We start from the raw sequence: 14,974 nt of genomic DNA on the forward strand, positions 1-14,974 counted from the left end.
GTGGTCTCATATCATATGTAAAACCACATTGTGCTACTCTAGTGTGCATGGCGCAAAAGCGGAACGGTTGAAATACAAAAGAGTAGCTCAATAACAACTCTGGTGGTGCCCCTGCGTTAGCTGATGGCCACGTAACCACACCTAACGGTATACTATTGTCTTACATAAAACTGACAGCACTGATTGATTGATCGATATATATTTTAAAGTGTCGTGTATCTTACGATGCCCAGCCTTTTACACTAGGCTACATTAAAGCAGAACATTCATACATTGTATATTACATTGACTGTGAGCAGAAATCAATGAGACAGAGACTGGCAATAATGATGGTAAAAAGAAAGTAGACATTAACAATACATATAAAGCATAAATAAAACACACCGAAGCCTTATCAATTCAGCAAAGGAGCACGCTTAGCCTTCTGTACCAGCCTTTGTGAATAAAATGCGAAACTTCAATGATTTCTGAAAAGTTAAGTCAAGGGATCAGCCCCAGCATACCTCCACAAGATCTTCAAACCCTATATGCCAGCCAGACCCCTCCGTTCTGCTACCTCAGGACGCCTGGCACCTCCCCCTCTTCGCACCTGCGCTTCCCGAACACGTCTCTTGTCTGTTCTGTCCCCACGATGGTGGAATGACCTCCCCGTGGAGGTCAGAACAGCTGAGACACTGACCCACTTCAAGCGACGACTGAAGACACACCTCTTCAGGCTGCACCTTTCCCCATCCCTCCCTACTTCCCTGTAATCTCTTAATTGACTGTAAGTTTAGGGTTGTAACTAGGTAGCTGTTTCGTAGGTGACTTAGTTAACGCACTTGTCTTAACTACTGCTTGTATTTTTGCATAGACTGTGTTGATACTGTTCTCGTTTGTGTTAGTGTTAATCAGTTTAACCTTCAGGGTCCAAGTTGAACTATGCGGTTGTTCCCTGCACTTGGAACGGTACTTCTCTCTAGGGTTTTCAACATACTTGTTCCTGGTTATGGTTATACACTTTGTTGTACATCGCTCTGGATAAGAGCTTCTGCCAAATGCCTGTAATGTTATGTAATGTAATGTTATTCAGCTTTCTCCTCATCCCCTCACCAAAATAATAAAAAGGTTTTCCATCTATAATTTTCTGAAACAGATCGTCAGACATAGTGCATTTGTCTTCCTGAACGCATGTCACATTTAAACATATCAATGTATTTGATTGTCTGAGCAACAATTGTATTTTGTTGCCCTCTTCTGCAAAAAGAAAAAAAAGAGGTCTTTAATAACAGTTTAATTTTCAGGAAGCTTTCATGTGAGTTCTAGAAATCCTGATCACACTGTCGCTCTTCGCTTTCTCCGAGCATTTTCCAATTTGGTCGAAATGCTTTGGCCTAATAGGCTACATATCACACTTAACTAAGTTAAGGTTAACAGTTAGGGCTGCCATCCACAGCTGCTTAAAACTCCAAAAAGCACTAAAAACGGGGAAAGTCCAGGAACTGCCAACCAATGGGAGAAATGAGAGGACCCATGACTCTCGTGAGTTCTGTGACACGCATTCAGCCGAAGCTACGAGTAATGACAAAACAGCAGAATAAAGCACGATTGAGTTTATTTTAGCATTTTTGCGTAGCCTAGCTGCCTATGTGGCAATAACAAGCTCAGGATTTATGGTCCCTCCTACAGGGCCCCAGGGGGGTGGGGCCACAGCACCACCCCGCCTCCTGCCCCCCAGCTCCACTTATAGTTATTAAGGTAATAGATTAATTGTGAATGAAAGATTTTTACCAAGTAGACACAAAAGATGTTTGTGGTTCTCTCGGATGGTTTATTTCGTTAAGCAATTCCATCAACACGTTTCAAAGTTCATGGGTGCATGTGCAAAGCACCATGGGCCTTGATAGTCTTTTCTTAATTATATATACATATTTATATATACACAAAAGAGCATCCCATGGGCAGGTCCAAGCTACTGAAGTTACAATGTGAGCATTGCTCTCATACAGAAAACCGAATTATCTGCCGTAGTCTATATACGCATATACTTTGAGGATTTGTTGAGACTAAAGTCTTCAAAAAATGAGAGGATAATAACACTGCAAAAACCCCTCTAAGAGGTTACCAGTTATCAATGAGAGATGTGCCTCGCATCCAAACATAACTAGCTCTAACTGCAGTGTGCAGTGTGGGAAACACTCTTGGGCAAAGTGTGTTTGAGGAATGAACGCACTTCCAACAGCAGTGCTCCCATCACGGAAGTGGGAGACTCTGGGTTTTCATGAAAGCATGGTATGACTTCAGTTAGGAAGTAGAAAGGGGGCAAGAAACAAATACTAGACAAGAAACCTTCCAAAGTCAAAGAGAATAATGTTCGCATTCCATGATTGATTCACACACAAGGGGACTGTATTAACACAAAGGCTTTGGGGAGTAAAAAACAAAATAAAATAAAATAAAATAAAAATTAAAAGCAAAACCAAGGCCTCCTCTGATCCTAGGTACAGGCCTGTTTAGATCTTCTGCACGTGCAGTCCAATACCATTTCAGTCCCATTCGCAAAGTGAAAGACCACAATCTTTTTGCTACAGGGATCTGCAGTTCTGTGTTTTTACATGTTTGAATTTATAATCCAGCTGTTTTCCAGTCTGCAGATTCCCTTGTATAGATAACGGAGGTGATAGAATGGATGCTATGGAGTAAATGCAATTAGCTGATTGAGCCGACACAAGAAAAAACAAAAAACGACAGTTCTAGTCAGGAGACTTCATCGTCCGGATGACTCTTCGATGACTCTTTTTGACACTTGAATGTTCAGAATGTACGCAAGACTGAGGCACTGATCTGACTGCTCGTTCGCGTAGCAGTGTGGACAGTCTGCCCGGAGACCCCGTCGCTCAGGCGACCGGCCACTCCGTTACTGGATGACGTGGGTGATGACTTGGCTGCTGTAGTCGGTGGACTCCATCTTGAGGATGTAGGGAATGATGCTGTCGATCTGCACGTTGCCGATGAGGCCGGCGAAGAAGAGCTCCTCGGTGACGGCGGCACTCATCAGCCTGAGGGCGGGCAGGCGCAGCAGCAGCTTCGACAGCCTGAAGCACACAGAGATACGCAGGCTCAGAGACACAGAGATACACAGGCTTACACACAGAGATACACAGGCTCAGAGACACAGAGATACGCAGGCTTACACATAGAGATACACAGGCTCAGAGACACAGAGATACACAGGCTTACAGACACAGAGATACACAGGCTTAGAGACAGGCTTACAGAGACACAGACAGGCTTACAGACACAGAGAAACACAGGCTTACAGACAGAGATACGCAGGCTTAGAGACAGGCTTACAGACACAGAGACACAGACAGGCTTACAGACACAGAGAAGCACAGGCTTAGAGACAGGCTTACAGACACAGAGATACGCAGACTTAGAGACAGGCTTTCAGACACAGAGAAACACAGGCTTACAGACACAGAGATACGCAGACTTAGAGACAGGCTTACAGACACAGAGACACACAGGCTTACAGACACAGAGAAACACAGGCTTAGAGACAGGCTTACAGACACAGAGAAACGCAGGCTTACAGACACAGAGACACACAGGCTTACAGACGCAGAGACACAGGCAGGCTGGCTTTCCACAGCACTTGCTCATTTTGCAATATTTAGTCCTCTCTGTATGGAAAACATATGCAAGCACACACACGCACACGCGTGCATGCACTTACAGGCGTTCACATATATACAAGAGCATCGTGGTACAATATATCTGGCTGACAACTAATTTGGCTGCATGGTTCCCCATAGAAGCATTACTAGGACACTGATTTATGGTATTTATGGTATGCCATTAGCCTCTTATGCACATGACCGCTCGGCAGCACTGCAGTGTCTGAATGCTAGATCGCTCATGTAAACGAGGCTCACCGGTACGTGTCCTCTGGGTACGTCCTGGTTACGTAATCCTGCAGCTCCACGTAGGCCTTCTCCTGGAAGCTCTCGATCTGCAGCGTGTTGTCGATGCCTGGGTGGTCTGGAGAACGAAAGCCACTCAGAGACCGCAATACGCACACAACTGGGCATACAACGTTACGACAACGCTAAAGCAATGCTGATGTACGCGACCTATTCAGCATCTAAATAATGAGTCAGACAGCCTTCGAAGTAGCGAAACAAAAGAGAAACACTCCCCCCCCCCCCCCCCCGTACCGGAGTGTTTCCAGTGAACAACAACTACTAGGACAAAGTACCAGCCATATACAGAATTTGTTCCTGAAAACTGATGTGTGCTAACTGGAAAAATAATTTAGGAGTGCATCTACTAATTGGGATACATTGGTGCCCTCCAACTTAATGGAAGTTAGCAAAAGGTAAATTCTGTACAGACATTATTTTTTTTCATGCAGAGTAGTCAATGTGTGGAATAGCCTGCCAGGTCACATAATAGAGGCAGAAACTCTAGGGATTATCAAAACCAGGCTTGACACGGTGTTAGATACTATCCAGTCTGTAGATAATCGGAGCACTAGGTACAATTTAGTCAGGAAAACGACAGCCCTGCAGCCAGACAGTCTCTCTTCCAGGTGAGAAGGGTAATGTGCATGTCATTAGCTCCCGCCCCCGCTCCCTCTCCCTCTCCCGCCCCCGCTCCCTCTCCCGCTCCCTCTCCCTCTCCCGCCCCCACTCCCGCCCCCGCTCCCTCTCCCTCTCACGCCCCCGCTCGCTCACCGGGGCTGAAGAGGACGATGGCTTTGAGGAAGGCGTACTCATAGGCGTCGGGCGCCAGCTTGGACATGCTGTTGCAGAACTCCTGCATGCGCCAGATGTGCTCCATCACCAGCTTCACCCGCTCCGCCGACACTTTCTCTGCAAAGACCACAGCGCGGGTCAGGCGTTCGCTTGGCTGCGCACGTGCATGTGTTCGGGTTTCTGTGCACGTGCGTCGTGTTACTGTGCACGTGCGTGTGTTCGGGTTTCTGTGCACGTGCGTGCGTTTGGGTTTCTGTGCACGTGCGTGCGTTTGGGTTTCTGTGCACGTGCGTGCGTTTGGGTTTCTGTGCACGTGCATCAGTTTTTCATATTTGGAAAAGCTCAACTGTCTAAGGCAAAGGTCTCTGAATCAAAGCCGTTATTAAATCATTTTCAGTTTAGAGTGATTCAGGGTCTATGCAGTGTCTGTACGACTGGGTTTCTCAGGAAACACCAGCAGCACCTCACAGTGCAAACAGCTCTCAAAGGCTTTGCACAGGAAGCTAGAAAATTCCAGTGACACTCTACTTTAACCCTTCAACGTAAGGCTGACTCAATAACACCGATGACATCAGTTTATATTATAAAAAGCTGTCATAAAACTGTCATCATTTTTTACTGCCATAACATTTACCTACAAAAGTATGACAGTGAAGCTGACATCATGAGCTACGCCATCTTGTGACAGCCGCCATGTCATGCGTATGACAGTGTTATGTCACCCTTATGTCAAAGGGTTCAAGTAGCGTTACCAACATTACTCCTGCAGCAATTTGTCGCAGAGTGAAGCTCAGGGGGATCGGCAGCACAGGTTTCTGGGGACGAGCTTTTACAGCGAAAGGACAGGGTGTGGCTCCGCCCACCTTCTTGCAGGCTGTTCTGCAGGTGGTTGATGATGGCGGCCAGGATGGTGGCCACGTTCATCACGTGTGCGCACTGCGCCAGGCCCAGGGCGAACAGCTCGTTCCAGCACGCCTTCATCAGGTTGATGTTGTTGTCATGGCTACGGAGAGGGCAACGGGAGTGCAGTGTGTTATATATATTATGGGCATTTGCATAATAAACCCCCCAAAAAAAACCCAAAAAAACCAAACACCTGCTTCTCCAGCACATAGCAATTAAAGTGCAGTTCACTGTTTACACAGGAATCCCACCCTCCTCTTCCTCTGTGACTGAACAACATTGCCTTAACCAGGAAGAGAGAGAGGTCACCTGGGGTCAGGTGACTGCATCACAAGCGCATTCACAAACAAGCATTTCTGCTGAAAGAAAAGCTTTGATCAAATGAACCGGAGTGCAAATGCTGATGCACAATCAAGCTCTGACAGCCCCACTCATCAACGTCCAATTTTCCGTTCGGTGAAAGGATGGAAAATGACTGCGAAGGCCTCATTATCGCCCCTGCTCTATTTTTATCTATTCAGCACAGACCCAACTAAGAGGTTTCTGTGGAAAAAAAATATTGTTTCATCATGCATTAAATAATGTCCTCATTAACACCTGGATCTGAACATTTATGGTGTTTGCATACAACGGGCACTATTACTTAGTTATGATTGACAAATCTTGACATTTGTTCAAGTATCCCCCCTCCATACATTCCTACTATATAAGTATGAATGTTATATATGCTCCTACTAACAACAAAACTAAATTTTGAAATATAAAATAGCATGTTTTGATTTCGACATACATTTCACCATTTCTGGATTTTCAGCAGAATCCAAGATATCAAAGGACAAAAAAATATATAAAATGAAATTAGAAAAATTCTCAATTCCTGTTCAGTATGCAAAGTACAGCCACTTTCTAGTTTCCGAGATGAGAGAGACGACATCTATTTCCAGAAATCATTTTATTTGCAAAACAGGTAGGAAAAAAAAAAGTGGGAGGGTAGCAGAACAGACTCACCCCAGAGCTTGGAAGGCTGGTATTGAGCGTGCCCAGTGCATAGACAGGAAGAGCAGTCGCGAGGCCGACTCACAGATGTAGTTCACGTTGAGGTACTCTGGCACGGGCAACGGCATCATTAGCTATGGAATGAAGAGGCCATACTGTTACCATGGCACTGCCCGCTATATGAGCCAACAGTGAACAGTCAGGAGTTAGGACACCACCATCACAGGGCAAAAATAACCTATTCCTCTGACCGTCCATTATAAGCAACAGCTGTATGGAAAACTGAGTAGCCACATTAATCAAAAAGCTATCTCCCTTCAAAACAAACTACAATTGACCATTTACAGGAGAAGATGCTGATAATCCACCATGCTGGGGGTCAAAGGTCGGGTTCTCTCCTTTACCTTGAAGGGAACGTGCATGTCGGAGAGCAGCGGGCCTTCCAGCTCCACCACGGCGCCTGATTGGTCGCCTGAGACCAGGTGCATGCTGGCCTCCATGGCCTCCCCCGCAGAGTTGTCTACCGGGTTCAGCGCCTTGGCCAGGGTGTCAAACGCCCTGAACACCCAAAAACATCAGTCAGCACGGACATGCACACACAAACCCCGGAAATAACACACGTATACATGCATAAACACCAAATCGGCTACTATACACAAGACTCAAGCTACCAAGGATGGCCAGTGTCAAATGCTTTGTCAATCAACAAACTATGCTGAAAGGAAAGAACTCTCAAATTAAAAATATTTGACATTTATCATTTAATAACCCCTTTATTGTTTCTCCATCATGGTCAGGAACCCAAAAGATTGGCCCGTGTATGAGCTCCTCATTTAAAAGGGTCCGTTTAACCGGGACACTTGGAAGGGACGTTAAATCATCGCGTTCGCCGACGTCCGAGCGCCCCTCACCGCGAGATGTCGGTGGTGCTCTGCTCCTCCCCCTGCACCTCGGCCAGTGACCCGTCCCCGTTGCTCAGCGTCTCCATCAGCGATAGGTCCGTGTTGCTGTCACTCATCTCCCTCGCCTTGCTCAGGTGGGCGAGCGACGTGACCACGTTGGCCAGGGTGCTCAGGTCATCCTGGCAGGGGTCATACTAAGGTGTTCAGAGATAGTTTAGAGATCATACTTACCAGTGTTGCACGCCGCCCTACAGGTAAATCTTCCACTGTGCGGATGTTAACAGACAGCTTGGCAGTTTGCAATAACAGTAGGAATACAGGAAGGAGCCGTAATTACAGCAATCAACCGTAATTCACAATTCAGTCAGCACAGTCATAGTCCATTATCATAAACACACGGTGGCAAGCAATTAGAACATGATTCCTAGTTTGCATCAAGAAAATCACATCTAGAGAACAGACTAGATCAGAAACATGCAAAAGCAGCACAGTGACTATAAAACTAATAGTACAACTGTCTCTTGAGACTACCAAAAATAACTCAACATTCGAGCTCCATTTACAATGGATATACTCTTCTGTAATAGAAAGGATAAGTGTACTAAGGATTCAGTAATCCAGTTTCACACTGATGTGATTCTCGTGTTCATTTTCCATCCTACATAGCTTGATTTTTTAAACACTTGGGACCTAATTGGTACCTATAATAAGAGGTCAAAATGGTTTGAAGAGAAATTCTCCCCCGCCTCGGGTGGACATAACTGCAGGTTAACTTACATCAGCGGTACAGTCTAAAGAGTTTCAAATGTCCTGATATATCATGCACTATCCACTGCTATCCACCCTAACTTATGCACCAAAAACCATCACTGATGGGGGCTGGGGGGTGAGGTCTGGGGGTGGGGGGGTTGGGGAGGTGCATGTCGTACCTTCTCTGGGGATGACGGGACCATGATGGTGTTCTCCAGTTTAGGGAACGGCTGCTGGATGTTCAACAACATACCAGACTCCAGTACGCTAGTGGACCTGCACACACAAATACCAATACAAACGATCAATACAATCAATACCTTAAACAAAAACAAAAAACTCCTAGAATGTATTATTAGCAGATATAGCATTTGGACACTGTCTTAGCCTGGAGGGGTCTGAACCGGTTTTACGTGATGTTATGAAGAGGAAAGACTGCGCGATCACAACAACAGTAAGCCCATGAAATGGCCGTTTCATAATGTTCTGCAAGTTGGTTGAGTGGATCCATTTTGTCTCTTTAACTCTTAGTTGAAGATTTCACGTCAAATTTCAGAAATTATAGCAGTCATAAGTCGACGTTTTTGTACACTGAAAACCTGTCCTGTCAGCAGATGAGTTTTGGTCTGAATCGGTCCTAACGCGCCAGCCCATCTCCTTGGAAGAGGAAACAGTCCAAGCAGACATCGGTTACATTTCAGCTGGGACCTGAATGGTTTCCAAGACAATGGTTCCACCTGCATAGGAATGTCCATGTCCGTGAGTTGGCAGTTGGCGGTAAACGCACCTGGCGGTCTCCTTGTCCGTCACAAAGGTGGGCGTGGCGGCCAGAGGGCTGCAGAGGTTCTTTCGGATGTAGATCTTCTCTGTGGAGGCGGCGCAGTTGACGGGCTTCTCCCGGGACACCTCCATGGGCTTCCGCTCGCACTGCACAGCTGGGGGGGGGGGGGGGGGGGGGGGGGGGGGGGGGGGGGGGGGGGGGGGGGGGGCAGGAAGTCAAGAGCATGGAAATCGCAGTGAAGCCTGTGACCGTGTGAATGCAGCAGACTGTATGAAGCGAAAACCCGTGATTACAAAATGGTCACCGCAGAGCATCATCAAAAGGAAAGGGCGATATCAAAGCGTCATTTCAAAGAGCTTCATTTGTATGTCACAGAGTTTGGGATGAATTAGCTCATAGTCACGAGGGTATGAAAATTCAAGAGAGACAACTACATAATGCGCAGATGACAAGCCATTAATGAGCAGTATTCTGATTGGCTGGAGCGCTGATGACACATGGCATTAATGAGCAGTATTCTGATTGGCTGGAGCGCTGATGACACATGGCATTAATGAGCAGTATTCTGATTGGCAGGTGCGCTGTTGACATAAGACATTAATGAGCAGTATTCTGATTTGGCTGGAGTGCAGATGACATAAAGGCATTAATGAGGAGTATTCTGATTGGCCGGCACGCGGATGACACAAGGCTTTAACAAGCAGCCTTCTGATTGGCTGGCGCGCCGGTGGGCGTACTCACAGTCCTGCTTCATGCCGTAGGAGATGCAGCGCTGCAGGCGGCAGTACTGGCAGCGGTTGCGGTGGTGCTTGTTGATGACGCACTCGCCCGACCCCCTGCAGGTGTACACCAGGTTCTTCCTCACGCTCCGCTTGAAGAAGCCCTTGCACCCCTCGCAGCTCACCGCTCCGTAGTGACGCCCTGAGAGAGAGAGAGAGAGAGAGAGGGAGAGAGAGAACAGAATGTTAAATTAGGCCCTATTCTATTTTCCCGCTGTGGCGTTTCACAAACACCTCCACAGGCCTTACGCAAGAGAAGGCTCTCGTTTAGACTTTTGAACTGTTTAGTCTCGAGGTTTAGACCAGGCTTAAACTCCAGCTAAACGTGATGCAATGACCACACATGTCCATAAGAAAAAGAGAAAAGAAAAAATAGATTAAAAATGTGGATTTCTTGCCCACCTGAGGCCTTATCTCCACACACGACGCAGTACTCCACGACAGGTTTGGCAAGCGACTGGTCCGAGCCATCGTCTGTCACAAACTAGGGGAAGAGGCGAAAAGGTACTCACAGTCATCAACTGGATTTGAGCACTTGCAGCAGACATCTGATACAAAACAAATAACTGAAAGTGTAAGTAAGTCACGGGTCTGCATTGTTCCAGACAATCTAACAGTGAAAAGGTCAACTTAGAAGATATCTTAACAGTGCTGAACAAATGGCATCATAAAGTCTACATTTATAACCCATAAATCCAGCAGAATTTGCAGTATGCTCTGCAACCACAGGGGGCAGATAAAGTTTATTTTCCCGTCATTCTGGACATGCCTTCCACTACACCCTTACATACCATATGAGCTTACAAGCAAGAGATCACATCAGATACCCGACAAGTCTTGCGTATCAAGACTTGTGTGAGCTTTTCACATACTCAAGCTGCGACACCTTCGCATGGAAACACAGCACTGTAGTCTGAAATGAGAGGGAAAAAACTGTTGCTGTTGGGGGCGGAGCCTGTCAGGAAGCGCGTACCTGGATCTGCTGTCCGGCCAGCTCGGGGGAGGCGAAGAGCAGCTGATTGACGGCGTTGCCGTCGGGGGTGGTGAGGATCACCTTTCCCGGGGAGGGCTCCTGCTTGGCCAGGATAAACTGCTGCCTTCCGGCAGGGGACTGATCGAACGCCGTCACGATCTGGATCTTCTGTCCCGTCTGCTGATCTGTCACAATCTGGAGACCAAAGCAAGGTTACGGCATATACACCCTGGTTGTTTGTAAGGGTTTGAGACTGAGATGGCTCAATACTGATCTGGTTCTAACATCATTTGACAGACGTGGGCTATTAGTGCTTTCAGCAAGAATAGTTTGGTATAGCTGATGTGTCCATAATATTGGTCAGTGTGACACTTAACATTAAAACCAGATATTTACTTCATTTTGTTTTTATTTTTGCACACCTACCTTGTTATATATCTCTCACCTCGGAAACGACTGCTGGGACATAACTCATCACAAGCAGGTAGAACAAAAACTATGTATGTTGGATGCTAGCGATTGTACCACGTACGTTAGCGAATAACATTTGAATACCATTCCCCCCTTCAGCTATACCGCAATTGTATCAATTCAGCATGCCGCATTCCGTTAAGTCAGAATCGTTAATTACAGCTTCTCTAACAGCTTTTGTATGTGCACGTGGACAAGCAGTGTAAGTGGTTCAGGACTTGGTCACCTGTATTCGATGTCCCAGGGCCATCCCTCCATCTGCTGAAACCAGCTGTATCCTCTGGGTTTGTCCATCCATGGTGATGAGTTGTCCTACGGCAACTTCTCAGCTTCTAAGCCCATGAGGCAGGCAGACTTTGAATGAGTGATCCAAATACAGAAAATCATAAAGTAAATCTATCTGTTCATTGGCAGCAAACATGCTTCTGATGTACAGGGACACGTGAAATACAGAACACACTACTGTGAAAAACAAAATCATTTAAGATGACAGCCAGATGTGTGTGTCCCTTTGCAAACCAAATCGGTACAAAATACTAGCCGTTCACAATCGACCTCAGGCGGGGCGAGGACGGCAACAAATCCCGATATTAACTTTACCTAGTAATGTTTTAAGAGTATACCTAAGCAAGTTACGTAAGGCCAATTTTGGGTTCAATTTTAACACATTACTCGCAAAATATGCAACATAGCTAGGAGAGGGATATCGTGTAAAGTGAACAGGGCTTATGTGGCTAACTAGCAATAGAAATCGGGAATGTGTCACAAATTCTAAGACGGATGCGGCTAATTCAGCATATGAAACTCTGAGCTAAACTTCGGGAAATGTGTGAACAGGAACACGTGTGATTGTGGATCAAAATCGGATATCCAGCTCTCATAGCTGGCTTAGCTGAATCGAAATCTAGCTAGCTAACCAGCTAGAATGACAAGCCGACCAAGTCCATCCTCCATGTTTGTTTATTTTTTTAGCGACTAGCGCTACAAACCAGCTAGCAAGCTAACCGTGACAGTATAATTACACCCACAGCAGGCAACGGCCCGCTAACTAATGGGTTGTTTTCCCAACAAAGGTCAGTGTTTAAAACCAATACGGAAGATAAAAGTTATTTCTTTTCCTGTGGGTGAAAGGTCAACATTGATAGGTTAAAGCATGCTACATACCGTGGGTTCAAGCAAACGGCCTGTCGAGAGGAAGGGTTGAGACTGGCGGGATTTCCTTTTACCATTGAACTACAGCGACAAATTACTTTTTTTTTTTTAAAACCTAAAGCATACGAAGATGTAACATTGGCTTTTGTAATTAAATAATTCAGTTACACTCGCCTGTGTATCCAGACGTATTTTTGAGGTTAGCCAGGAAATGTAGCCCACGCGATCTAATCCCAAACAGGAACTAAATTGGCAAGCTAACTTCGTTAGCTGCTAGCTACGCGGACCCAAAAATGGCAGTCCTAGCGTGCAAGCTAAATAATGCGGTTGGGTATATTTTAGTCGATTGTTAAAGCCCGGTTCAATTTCTATCAATTATTTGCATTTTTATGGGGAAGCGCGAAGACGACGACTGACCACTACAAACAGCTGCCCATGGGTGTTTTCCCAATCTCGTTCCGCTTTTACAAACCGAGTGCTGGCTAGCGCGAAATGTTAGTAAATAGCATGCTAGCTAACGTTGGCAGATGCATATTTCCTTGGTTAGTGCGCCGTCATGCCACGAGGCTAGCCACTGCATTGCCAGAGTAATAGTGTTCTGTACAAAACGAGCATTACCTGGAATGTTGTATTATTTTCTTCTTATGTTGCAATCTTATTCTTAAAAATATGTTTCTACCGTTCACTGCTCCGGGGAGGGTCAGAGTTCGTGACCTCTTTCCGCAAAATGTGCTGTGCTGCACTGCTCATGCGCAAACGCGCAGATAGCGGGTGACCCGTCTTTTTTCCTTATTGTACTATCACAGGGTTTGGGCCATTTAGCTCGGTATGTGCTGTTGTACTTCTATGCTAGAGTGTATAGCGGTGTCGACAAAGGTAGCTAGCGTTTATGGTAAAAGTAGGCGAATACATCCACAGAAGATATGCCACATTCCATGTTCTCTGCCTGGTAGGTAGCTCTGAAGACCACCTTGCTGGTACTCCCTATTACAGAAAACCAATTTACTACACCCCCCTCATACCCTCAATGTATTGAAACGTGGATTAAATGGGTAATTCACTTTCTGGGTCGGGTTTCTGAGGAAAAACACTTAATGTTTCCGGAAGCTTTAAGCTACATATGAGCAGATAATCGAAAAACTTGTTATGAAGAATGGTAAACAAGTGTTTGTGCCGGTACTTCTTTCCTTGCGCGCAGTAGTCTCGGGTTGCATATGCGCCACATAAAACAGTTCCAGCTCAAAATGGGTTAATACACACGTGGAACCTCTCTGGAGCCATGACATTGATGTAAAACCTATGCAAATGGGGACAGATGTACAATTAGCTACCTGGCAGAATAAAAACATATTTGAATAAGTATGTTTGGGGGAAAAAATGAACACATCAGTCTTTCCTAACAAAAACTGTTGGTTGTGAGAATGTGGGAGCTTACTTTGAAAAGAGGAACATTTTGCACATAATTAAGACCAAGTAACCACCATTGTAAGCAGTAGGTGTAAAAGTGCAAAGTTTATCGGAGAGATGCACACCTATCTGAACGAGTTAAAAACACAGATGAATACAGGGGCAGATTTTACAGTGGTACAGCAAGGCGATGGCCATTTTATTCAGTCAGTACTTTACACTTTGTTCTGTAGAAACACATTTACAGTTACGAAAAAGGTGAAACTGAAAATAGTGGTGGCGTTCTATTAACGCTCTGCAACTCCCATTTCCTTTAATCAACATTTCATAGCATAGTAGTGCAATCTATAGTGACCAGATCAGTAGATGTAAAATACAAAATGTAAACTTCATAAAATTCATTTATAAATAAACAGTGGATAATAACACCAGGCTGTGCTAAGAGGCTTTTCGGTATGAAGCCGAAACGCATCTTTTATATCTAAGAGTGAGTAGTCCAGTTTAATCACACATTTTAAACATTTCAATAATAAATCATTAACTTGCACATATTGAGCAGTCAAATATGAGAATGGGGGTGTCCCACTCATTTCCGTCCTCACCCTGGTGTTTTTGCTAGGCTCTACTCAACTAATAAAGCATTACACTTGAATTGAGTATTGCTCTTTAAACAGTAAGGGAGGTTTAGCACTATCCAACTGATGTGAGACACCAGAGAAACTAATAATAAAAATAATAATAATAATACATTTCACACTGTTACCAGTCTCACAATTAAGCAAACCAGATCAGGAGCCTCATGGTAGGGTTTTCCACACTGCACTGACACTGGTTGGTTGCAGGTCCAATCCCCAGTGGTAAATAACTAGCATTAGACTAATGGACTGGCCTAGCATCTTATACAAAAACTTGTTTCCAAACACCTCGCAATGTATTTTGGGAAAACAGAATGTGATTATGCACAGTGAAGTGTCTGAAGGAGTTAGAACTCAAGTGCAGGTAAACCAACAAGCCCAGAAAAATTAGCACCACAGTGATTGGTGAGAAAATTGGTTTACAGTGGGTACTGCGATTACAGTAATTAATGCTTCAACCATCATCTCATAAGAAACATTATGAAC

General features: G+C 45.3%; 1 protein-coding gene across 6 annotated transcripts; it reads right to left on the reverse strand.

Moving 5' to 3' along the window:
• Positions 1-1,577: 1,577 nt before the first annotated feature.
• On the reverse strand, positions 1,578-13,182 carry nr2c1 (nuclear receptor subfamily 2, group C, member 1). Of its 6 annotated transcripts, none has more exons than XM_035426032.1 (14): positions 13,065-13,182; positions 11,521-11,626; positions 10,824-11,018; positions 10,253-10,334; positions 9,813-9,992; positions 9,078-9,225; positions 8,470-8,566; positions 7,550-7,734; positions 7,043-7,196; positions 6,651-6,772; positions 5,603-5,742; positions 4,719-4,856; positions 3,918-4,023; positions 1,578-3,074 (listed from the first exon to the last, which is right to left on the reverse strand). In XM_035426032.1, the coding sequence occupies exons 2-14, from the start codon at positions 11,590-11,592 to the stop codon at positions 2,897-2,899; spliced, it is 1,797 nt and encodes a 598-aa protein (XP_035281923.1). In that variant the 5' UTR covers positions 11,593-11,626; positions 13,065-13,182; the 3' UTR covers positions 1,578-2,896. The 6 variants fall into 6 exon arrangements, with proteins under 6 accessions (XP_035281923.1, XP_035281921.1, XP_035281922.1 ...); XM_035426030.1 differs by having other exon boundaries at positions 11,521-11,648; positions 13,065-13,180; XM_035426031.1 differs by lacking the exon at positions 13,065-13,182 and adding an exon at positions 12,459-13,015.
• Between the last annotated feature and the right edge of the window lie 1,792 nt (positions 13,183-14,974).

Source organism: Anguilla anguilla, chromosome 7 (genome assembly GCF_013347855.1).
Source record: "Anguilla anguilla isolate fAngAng1 chromosome 7, fAngAng1.pri, whole genome shotgun sequence".
Taxonomy (NCBI): Eukaryota; Metazoa; Chordata; class Actinopteri; order Anguilliformes; family Anguillidae; genus Anguilla; species Anguilla anguilla.